This window comes from Panicum virgatum, chromosome 1K (genome assembly GCF_016808335.1).
Source record: "Panicum virgatum strain AP13 chromosome 1K, P.virgatum_v5, whole genome shotgun sequence".
NCBI lineage: Eukaryota > Viridiplantae > Streptophyta > Magnoliopsida > Poales > Poaceae > Panicum > Panicum virgatum.
The window spans coordinates 52,773,851-52,784,824 of NC_053136.1; the positions used below are offsets into that span (position 1 = coordinate 52,773,851).

The window sequence follows — 10,974 nt, forward strand, 5'->3', positions numbered from 1 at the left end:
CTAGGGGGCCAAGCAAAATCCTTGCATGGTCACAGAGTAGTGTTTAGGTTCTCGGGCGAAAGCCTATGTGCCAGTGATGATGATGCCATAGGTATCATTTTTCTTCTAGAAACCGTTACCGTAAGGACCTCAACCTGCAGGATAGATCCAGATGAAAACCTAAGAACCGATTAACTGGTTCAGAAGGCAGCAACATTTTAATGTTGCTCTCCTCTTGAGGTGTTGTCTTGGAGTCCTTGATGGCGACACCATCGTTAGCTTCGAGAAATGGCGATGTCTGATCTATTTGTGTGGTAGAGATCGATTCAGTGCGGTTTCTATATCACAAGACGACAGAAAGGCACATGACATCCGACGATCCTTGCATCAAGAGTTTCTAAGACTGTTGATGCGAGATTTATATTACAGAATGAGGACCAAGCAAGGTTGATGGAAGGATGTAGAAGATGATCGAAGCTTAGTCTTTCACTTTCTTTCTTATTTCTTCCTCTTTTGTCTTTTGTGTTCCTCGGTTGGAGGTTTGGAGTCTAAGTACTCATATAAATTTTCGGCTTTGTGGCCAGATATGTTCCTTCATGGTCGTAGACATTCACATGTGAATGCCCAAGACCAAAATTTTCCCTTAATCTAAAAAAAAGGCATAATCCACCTATTCGAACGACATGTGTGTCGCTATTTCCAACCTGTATTTCCGAACAGGAGTAATTACGAAATGAAGGATATAAGAGAGTTGAAAGGATCACTATGGTAGATCTTTTTTTGAAACGATTTTTTTTTTTAAACGAAATCACTATGGTAGATCGGCAACGTGGAGCCTTGGATATAGACCAAAAGATATTCTTGCCAATTATTAACTCCACAATATTATACATAAATAAACTGCTGGATCTTGAAGCCTTGTTGATCATGTCGTACGGGACTCCTCCACCGAAGAGCTGCTGTTTTTTTTCCCTAACCAAAGCGGGTTATTATATTTATGCACAAGTCAGAGGTGCTGCAGTAAGGTTTTATCCTAATTAGCTGCGTGGATGAATATATTTATGCTGCAGGGGTTAATAAAAAGAACCTTGAGATCTATTCCAAGTCCATGGTCCATAAGGAACAGGTTAGCCAGTTTTTGGTTCCAACAACCAGTTGACCTTCAATCATCATGAGGAAAGCATAAGAAGGAAAAGAAAAACATGATCAGATCGAAGGTGTAGTTTATTATGGAAGAGAGTGTAGTTGATCATAAACTAATGCTTAAAAATGCTCAGTGAAATTCTGTGTGGCCCAAGCAAGTTGACCCAAGATTCTGTATGTTTGGCTGCAACTAGGCCTGCCTGCCTTGCGTTTAGTTGGGCACTGAAATGGCTACTGCACGGCAGGATGCAGACGATGGCGTACCAGGAGTCAACGCGTTGCAGAGGTCTGAGTAACAAATTAAGACATCGAAGCAAGAATAGAAAAGCCGTGGATCACAAAGCCTTAGGAAAACAAAAGGGCCACGCCTTAACTAGCAGTTTCCTTTCTCTAAGCCATTCGTGGACCTTGCTAGGTTTACATACAAAAGCAACCCAGAGGTCGTGTGCATTTCGTAACACAGAAGGGCCTGCAATCACAATATTTTCTTATTTCAGAAAGCACTGGAGTATTTCAGCAAATATTCAAATGCATGTTGCATTTCTTTGTTCTTTTGATGAAGTCTGTACAGCTATATATACATCTCTTCTCCATCGAATTATTATCACTGCATGAACCACTGGGACGACACTAAATTATTGCGACATATGACAAGTCAATAAGTTTAGCCATCTCTCTGATGATATACTACAGCATTAAAGTTGACATATGCAGATGCACCCTCTTATAAAACCTGTGCTACATGCTAACTAGCCTACATTTTGATGTGTTCTGTGCTAAGATAAATGGAGGGGACACTACTGCAAACCATGATTTTCATGTGAGGTTTTTTTCAAAACCGGCAAGAAAATTTGAATTCTCTTGTGCATTATTCTTGAAAAAACCTTAGGAAAATTGGATACCCACGGAGAAAATTAAATCGGTTTCGAGCAGTGGGACTCAATTAATAAGGTGGGTGATGATAGCAGCGTCAGCCCTGATCGATCAGAGAAATTCCAAAGAGTTGACCTGGGCTCCATACAACACCAACCCTTGGCGTTGGAAGCGCTCCTCGCATCACATGACGGAGCCCCCACTTGACTGGGTATCCTTGTCATTTGGATCACACCACCGTGCACTACACAAACCTTCAAATTAATCGGCCATCGCCATTGCTCATGCATCGCCGTATTGACTTGTGGAAACCGTATGCCCTGTGTGTGGCTGACATGTGTGCCCCGGACAGATAAACATTTTGCTGAATAGGAAATGACACGAGACATGCAGGATTGAGAGAGGAGTCTCCCCTCCTCATTGCCTCTTTAATACGTCGTCTTAGACACCCGGACATTGACTTGGATGCCTCGGGAGAAGCAGCATTAGGATTTAAGACCGCTCCTCCTTTTATCTGTACAGAGAGACAAAGATACACAAGCTAACCAGATAGAGGTCAAGAGCATGTCATCCAAGAAGAAGAGGGCGGCGATAGATCTCTCCCGGGAGGCGGAGAGGAGGGAAGAAGACGACCGCAGCGACGGCGATCGCCGGGACAAGGATGGCCGGGTGGACAAGGAAGAGGAACAGTTCAAAGAGCAAAAAGAGGCACCCAAAGAAGAAACCGGCGGCGAGGAGAAGAAGGTAGTTGAAGTGGTTGTAGACCAAGGAGGAGACGGCACCAAGGAGGAGATCAAATATAGGACTCAACAAGGAGAGGAGATGGAGGAGGACAAGCAATCAGAAGAAGACGGCAGCGGAGACGACGAGAGCGATGGGGCCGGAACTCGTGCGGACGACGACAAGCTCGTGGCGGTAGAGGACTCCGGCGACGGCGACGGGGACCATACCACCAGCATGGTGCAAGACGAGGTAAGTATCGGGCTAAAGCTTAATTTGCAACGGCGTGTATCTATATAAGATGCACTTTCTTATATAGTAGATGTTATTCCTAAAGAGAAAGTAGTAGCAAATTCGTGTATCTATTTCTTCAGGTGAGCGCGATGCAGGAGGAGATGGAGAAGATGAAGGAGGAGAACCGGATGCTCCGGCGAGTCGTCGACCGGACCGTGCGTGACTACTACGAGCTGCAGATGAAGCTAGCTGCTTACCAGCAGCAACCTGCAGATGAGCCTAAGGTAATAGGAGCAGCTAATAATGATACGAAGCTACTAATCGATTAATCAATCTTATTTTTAGCTAGGGAGTTAATTATCCAATTAGCCTACGATTCTACCCCATGTTGCAGCTAGCTAGCGCTAATCTCGTGCACGCTTTTTATAAGTCTCATCCACGTGACACGCCATAATTACCATGCCATGATGCCAATTTGATCAGTCACTCGATCAAGCTAGCTCTCCTTGTTTTGAATTCTTGATTTGATTTCCAATTATTCTACGCGCCCGCAGGAGCCAGAGGTGTTCCTCACCCTCGGCGCCGCCGCCGCCGCGGTCGGCGGCTTCCCGGAGCCGAAACGCAAGGAGCAAGCCGCGCGGCGGCCGTCGGTGGGGAGCGACGACACGGACAACGGCAAGGAGGACGACGACCTTGGGCTGTCCCTGAGCCTGCGAGCGTCGTCGTCGTACGAGGAGGAGAAGCTGCAGGAAGCAGTGCGCGACCTTGATGGCGCCTCCGAGGCCGGCGCCGACGGCAAGGCCAAGGGCTACGCGCTGCTGGAGAGCAGCAAGCTCGGGGCACCCGCCGCCGGCGACCTTGCCGCGGCCGGGATCACGAGCCAGAGCGTCAACCCCGCCAACCGCAAAACTAGGGTTTCCGTGCGCGTCCGCTGCCAAGGGCCCACTGTAAGACACATGCTGCTGCCGCAACTGATGACCAAGTTCTTCATTCCTAGCTGCTTAATGATTTCAAGGCCGCCCAAATTATTGACGAGAAATCCGTGTTCGTGCAGATGAACGACGGGTGCCAATGGAGGAAGTACGGGCAGAAGGTCGCCAAGGGCAACCCGTGCCCGAGAGCCTACTACCGGTGCACCGTCGCGCCGGGCTGCCCGGTGCGCAAGCAGGTAACCAAAATGTTGCCACGTCAGCGCATGTAGTCTGCCAGCTAGATTTCCGGCTGCTTCGAATCAGTAATAATTCAGAATGCGTGTACTGCATGGATTGATTTGTGAATTGTGATGGCGCACGCCTACCGGCCTACGTGCAGGTGCAGCGATGCCTGGAGGACATGTCGATCCTGGTGACCACGTACGAGGGCACGCACAACCACCCGCTCCCCGTCGGCGCCACCGCCATGGCGTCCACGACCTCGGCCGCGGCCACATTCATGCCGCTCTCCAGCACGAGCTCCTCCTCTTCCATCTCCGAGGCCGCCACCGGCGGCGGCTCTGCCGCGCCTCCTTACCACAGCCCCTACCTGCTCAACTCATCCACCTCCCACCATTCCTCCGCCGCTTCATTGCTCAGCACGCCGCCGTCGTCAATGCCCAGCGCTGCCAGTGGCATGAACCTGTTCGGGCACTCATCCATGTTAGCTCAGCATCAAGCGCCACATCTCAAGTACCCGTGGTCATCGGACCCTTCGCATGGCAGTGGTGGTGGTCTGGCAGGGAGCAAGAGGCCGTTTTGGAGCACCGGCGGCGGCGACGACAGGGCGGCAACATTGCCGGACAATGTCAGCGCCGTCATGTCAGACCCGAGTAAGTTCTCGGTGGCGATCGACGCCGCGATCAACAGTTTCATGGGGAAAGACGGGCAGGTGATGAGTAGCAAGGACGGGGAGAGTAGCAGCAGCAAGAGTAGTAACAAGTGGGGGGTGGTTGAATCACTTCCACCTCCGTGACTGCTAGATAACTGTGGAAAATATAATCAAGGGGTTCGTAATTGTTGTGTGTAACAAAACGATCGAGATAGGGTAGGGCAAACAAAAATTGGAGAAATTTTTTGGGCCATTGGTTGTAATCATTTTTCAGGTTTCTCTTCTGAAACAGATCAATTGCAATTGGTGTTAACTGTAAAATTACAATATTTGCTCGGTTATAGCAAGCTCGCATTCAAGACCAAATACATAGGACTTCATCTTGCAAATGTTTCAACTAAAATTTGAGATCTCTCAATAATAATAATCTGAAACTAATCTTACATACATGATCAATTCAAATTGCATTTATAATTCACGACATAATAGAAAAATATATAGAGAGCTCAAGGATCATTAATTAGATATAGATGTTCTCGGTTGTGTTCATCTTTCTTTATTTATGATTTTGAAAGGATTTTAAATTTAACCTAATTTGTGTCATGTCACCTTGAAAAATAATGTACCTTTTACCATGTTGGACAAGATAAATACAACAATATGACTTTAGGTCATGGTGGCATACTGGCATGCAAGGGTAATTGATGGCGGGGAAGAGGGGACCGGCATGGGTGATGTCCATAAGAGCAACTCTAACAGATTGATATTTTCCTTTCCCCTTTCTCACCATATAGAGAAATCCCCTTTCTCAATTTCAACATATATGGAAGAAATGTTCCAGCAGATTGATTTTCCCCCTTTCTATATGGAAAGGGAGACACGGTGTCTCCCCTTTCTATTAGGGATTGGAGAGAAATTATTGGGGATTGAAAAAAAATAAAGGGAAAAGAGAGATGGAAAATCAATCTGTTGGAGTATGTTTTTTCAACATCAATCCTCTATATTGAGAAAAAGTGAAAAGGGGAAGGGGAAGATCAATCTGTTGGAGTTGCTCTAATCGACCCAAAACTAAAGGTTCGATTTGACCTCCTATCCTGTAACAGCGTAGCAATTTCAGAGGAGTTTTCAACAGTGATTTAGATTGTACCACTCTCACGTGGTTATCATGGCTCTGGTCATCCACTGTCCTTAGTTTGTGAAATGTATGGTGGATTCATATGTGATAAACACATAATAAGTTTGAATGGGTAAAATAAACAAGAGAACCCCCATCGAAAACCATGGTTTGTTTTAGTTCAAAAGAAAATATATAGTTTTGAGAAAATAAGATGATGGCTAATTGTATGTTTGAGGGTTTTTTATACTATATATTCCTTGTACGTGTAACTTTAATGGCATGTACAAAGGTTTACGTAGACATAGCTGATAACCGTATACTATACCTAACCAATACCTAACGATCGACCAAGGTTTGAATTTTGGCTGGAATTCATCAAAGACCATCGAATTTCGGTCTACAGATAGTTTGGGCAATTAAGCAAATGTTCACACAGTCAATTCCGGTTTTTGGTCGGATGATATTTGTATGTATTTTCAATTTTAGCGAAAAAAAATCTCCAACTTTCTTCATAAACACTATATTCGCTTGGCTTGTCAGCCAATCAGCCAGCAGCGTTTTTTTCTCACACCAAATCAGCACCAGTCAGCAGTACTTTTATACCATAACAAATTAGCACCAGCTATACAATCAAGCGAACAGAGTGAAACTTGCATTAACAAAGAGGACGGTGGCGCAGCACGCCCACACGCCGGATCATGTGATCCGCCACCAGCAGTAGTCCAGCGCACCAACACCTCTCACTCGCTTTCGGTTCCCGCCCTAGTGAATAGCTGCGTTGTTGTGACGCTGATGCCCTCCATCACAGCAAAATCGGTCCATCCAGAGATGAGCGAGCCCAATCCAACCTTATCCGCCCCCACCGGATTTGATCCAAACCCATTTTCCCCCATGCGCTTTGCCAGAATCTCGCGGCCCTTGGGCGGGCCACCCACAAATAAAATCACAGCGGCCGCCGAATGGAGACCCAAAATTAGGCAGGCCCTGCCCCGGATGTAGGGTGATGAAACGAAACCAGCGAAGAGAAGGGACGGGAAGGGAAGGGAATATTCTCGCCTGCCCTGCAGTTCCGCGCGTCCCGTGGAAGGCACCCCCCGTTCCGTCACAGTGTCGTCACCCACCCACCCACCGGCCACCGCGCCCGCTCCAGGAGCTCGCTTCCTGGGCGCGGTCCACGTGGCCGAGCCGCCCGTCGTCACCGCTTTCCACGGCACCAAGCGCCCGCCCGCGGAGGGATCGGTGCATGCACCGCCCCCACGATCCCCCACCCCGCGAGCAGCCGTGATCGCGACGCGAGCCGAGCACGCCCCGGCGCATCGCGCCGGTTCGCCATTAACGTGGCTCCCTCTCTCTCTCTCTCTCACACACACACGGCGGGGCCCACCTTGAAAATCTTTGCGTCCATTCCCCAACTCACCCTTTTCGTTTTATTCTGTTCTCTCTTTTTTTCCTCTCTCTTTTCGCGAGGAAATTGTTGGTCTCTTTAACTTGCGCCTTCTGTTCTCCTCTCCGCCCTCTGTTGCGTCGTCCGTCGTCTCCCACCCCGTCGTCACCAGCGCCCCTCCTCGCGCTCGCCGCCGGGATCCGGCCCCTCCCGCGCCCGCCTCGGCGATTCCGCCCCCCGTCCTAGGTACGCCCCCCCGCCTCTGATTCGGCTGCCTCTGCTTCTGGTTGCTTGCTTGGCTGTGGTGGATTGGTGGCTAGGTTTGCTTACTGGCCCTGGAATGTTCGGATAAGGTGCTCGCTCTCGCGTTCTGGCTGTGTTTGTGACCGTGGACGGGAGAAAATTCGGCTTGCTTCCGATGAATTTTGTCTGTTTTCCCGTGGTGATCTTAGTGTTATCTTGCTGCGTGCTTGTGTGGTGTCACTACTCGTGGAATGGGCGCGCGTTACGCGAAACTTGGTTTCGGGGAATTTTCTGGTGGAGCTGGGAATGGTCTGGGTAGGAATCTCGCAAGGGCTGACCAGAATTGATCCTCTCTGTGGAAATTGTCTCTCCAGTCCGTATTTAGGTGCTTGTGGTTACGAATTATCCGGTCTCACACCTAGTATTATCCAATTTCTGATCTATGAAGCGGTAACCTGGCTTGTTTAGTCCGCATAATTTATCATCTGCGTGTAGGCTACAGCATGTTCCACGAAAGCAGTGGAGATCCATTTCGTGAGTTCGTTGGTGAGTCAATTGCTAGCCTCACTTTTACTGTAGATGTAGATGTAGATGATCCAGCATTCTGACAGGCAATTCCAGTCAATTGCTTTAAGAAGGTCGTGATTCTTTGCCTGAGGTGCAGGTAAAGAGCTGCTGCTTAATTATTTGTGCATTGCTGAGTGGATAATGTGATTTTAGTTTACAAGGGGCATGCTTTTGCCACCAAAGTTGGCTTCAAAGTGGTAAATAGTGGCAAATTATGGACCAAACTGCAGTAAAGAGGACCTTTGCCAAGGGCCATCCATGTGCCACTGGTATCTGTACTCATAGTGGGGAGGACCAAGAGAAAAAGTAAAACTAAAGAAGCTACCTTTGCTTCAAATTCTTTTCTTGCGTTGGTAACGTGGCATTTCTCAAAAAGACGGAATCATTGGCTCAAGTGCAGAATCATTTGATTCGCTTTAATTAAAAAGTTATCTGTTGTTGTTTTTCCCTTCTAAGCTGACAGATCTGAGATGAGGCATGAGATGCTCCATGTGAGCGCTCCTTAGCTCATATCTGCATCATGCTTGTGGATTTTTTTAATGTGGAATGTAGATCACATCTAACATGCTCCATTGATTTGATTATTTAATGTATTCGGCTGATCCAACTGCTTATTTATTTATCTGCCTGCCTGACCAGTTCGGACCCCATAATGCCTATATGTAACTTGTCTTGCCTTGTTTGCTTTATCCACAATTCTGGATCTGAAGTCCCCTAGCTTTGTCTGAAGGAAAGGTCTAGCTGTGGTAAAGATGCATTTCTCTGGTAATGATGTTAATTGCTGTTTCATATCATTGGTTTTGCCAGGTAGAGTTCATTTATTTAGTTTGGATTGTGACTTTGTGAGAATAATACCATCTGGTGGTAATTGCCTCATTTTTCTGACTTATTTTGTGGAAGTGGAACCTAGTATATCTGCTTTGGTTATTTCTTGTAATCCGTAGCTAGACTTATATCAGCAAATGGGAGCCGCCTGGCACTGGGTCTGCCCTTTTTAGACTTATATCAGCAAATGTGCTTCAGTTGACAACTTGTGAAGGCGTTACTAATATACCTGTATATTTATTCCTTGCATGATGGTGTCATGGTGTCACAATTGTCTACTTTCTGCATTATCTGTGCAGACTCTTAAAGGTTTGCTTTGTTCTTTTGCTTGGCATATCTTGAATGATGTACATTTAAGGAATCTGTGGCACATTCTTACCATGGTAGTTTATAAAATAATCTGTTCCCTAGCAAAGAATGTAACCATTCTATTTCTGACAGATTTCTGAGAAAATGGCAAGAAGTGCTAGAGCAAGGAGGCATGTAGCTCGTCAGCTCAGGCCCAACCCGTATCCCATTCCTTCAAACCGATGGAAGCCGATGAAAGAATCCAACCAAAAGAAACCATTGCCAGCCTTGCAGAAGATGGACTGGGAAGATGCCAATTGCTCTGTGTGCATGGAATACCCGCATAATGCTGTGCTCATCCTCTGTTCATCTCATGATAAGGGCTGCCGTCCTTACATGTGTGGAACTAGCTACCGCCACTCGAATTGCCTGGATCAGTTCAAGAAAGCCTACACCAAGGGTGCATTGCTTGAGGAAGTTCCTGCAAATGGTGTTGGCACCAACCTGGATTCAGCACCTTTGACTGCAGGTGAAAAAACTGAGTCCATTGACATTGCATGCCCACTATGCCGTGGCAAGGTGAAAGGTTGGACAGTGGTAGAACCAGCTCGAAGCTATCTCAATGGAAAACGGAGAACATGCATGCAGGATGGTTGTTCATTTGTAGGGACCTACAAGGAGCTCCGCAAGCATGTCAAGTCGGAACACCCTCTTGCAAAGCCAAGGGAAGTGGATCCCGTCCTTGAGCAGAAGTGGAGATTGCTCGAGATTGAAAGAGAGCGACAGGATGCCCTCAGTACAATTACTGCAACAATGGGGAGGGCTGTTGTTCTTGGTGATTATGTGCTAGACTTGGAGGATGGAGTGGACCTGGAGGATGTAGAAAGTTATGCTGATGTTGATGATGACCATGGGACAGAAAACACTCGAAGGATGCTATTATTTATTATGCGCCAAGTTGCTCAACATCATCAAAACCAAAGGCTTCAGAATGCAACCGGTGCATCTGACAATGCGGAGGATGATTATGTGGTGAGCAGCGGTGCCAATGGAACCACACCATACTCTTACCCCTTGGAAGGGGAGGATGAGGATGATGTGGTTGTGGCCGGAGATAGAAGCACTGATGTGCTCAGACCAGAGCGCCGGCGGCGCCGCCGCCGCAGGAACCGTGGAAGGTTATTCTTAGGTGCTAATTGAGAGTACAGGTGGGGTTAACCACCAGAGGAGTACATGCACAAATGCTTCCCTTGTGCCTAGCATTCATCAATTTCAGCCTCAATTTACTTGTTCATGATCATGTACCAAGTAGTTGTGTTAACATCAGCTCATTGTTTCTCATCAATGTATGTTATCTCACATTCTTTGTTGAAATGGAAAACACCGCATCCATCTTTTGCGGTTTGTGTAGCCTCTTTCTGTCCACTACGTAGTTACTCCCTCTGAAATTACAAGATATATTCCATTTGTTTAGGACCAGGCTCTAACAAACGATTACTTTATTAATTTGTTACTTATGTAATGGGAACATATCAGGTGCAAACCAACCTTTCAGTGTAAACCATACAAACTTCAATCTGGGCCATCGGATCACATCCAATGGGAGGGGCGCATGGGGTGGGAGGGAGGATTTGAAAAAGTGTGATTACCCAATCCAAGAGCGGACAGTTAATTGTAAAATTACCTGATTTTTCATGCCCTTTGGATGTTGATCCGGTGATCTAGATTGAAGTTTACACGTGCACCTGATATATTCCTGAATGTAATAGCATTAATTTTGTCTAAAAAATATGAACCA

At 47.0% G+C, this 10,974-nt stretch overlaps 2 protein-coding genes across 4 annotated transcripts; both read left to right on the plus strand.

The window, feature by feature from the left end:
• Positions 1 to 2,453: 2,453 nt before the first annotated feature.
• Positions 2,454 to 5,093, plus strand: LOC120643254 (probable WRKY transcription factor 9). Its single transcript, XM_039919693.1, has 5 exons — positions 2,454 to 2,967; positions 3,090 to 3,233; positions 3,504 to 3,896; positions 4,004 to 4,117; positions 4,261 to 5,093. Exons 1-5 carry the CDS (start codon positions 2,560 to 2,562, stop codon positions 4,894 to 4,896), a joined length of 1,695 nt encoding a protein of 564 aa, XP_039775627.1. The 5' UTR covers positions 2,454 to 2,559; the 3' UTR covers positions 4,897 to 5,093.
• Positions 5,094 to 6,838: 1,745 nt separating this feature from the next.
• Positions 6,839 to 10,586, plus strand: LOC120643270. Of its 3 annotated transcripts, XM_039919695.1 has the most exons (3): positions 7,314 to 7,499; positions 9,188 to 9,197; positions 9,330 to 10,586. In XM_039919695.1, the coding sequence occupies exon 3, from the start codon at positions 9,342 to 9,344 to the stop codon at positions 10,374 to 10,376; it is 1,035 nt and encodes a 344-aa protein (XP_039775629.1). In that variant the 5' UTR covers positions 7,314 to 7,499; positions 9,188 to 9,197; positions 9,330 to 9,341; the 3' UTR covers positions 10,377 to 10,586. The 3 variants fall into 3 exon arrangements, with proteins under 3 accessions (XP_039775630.1, XP_039775629.1, XP_039775628.1); XM_039919696.1 differs by lacking the exon at positions 9,188 to 9,197 and having other exon boundaries at positions 6,839 to 7,499; XM_039919694.1 differs by lacking the exon at positions 7,314 to 7,499 and having other exon boundaries at positions 7,506 to 9,197.
• The last annotated feature ends 388 nt before the right edge of the window (positions 10,587 to 10,974 follow it).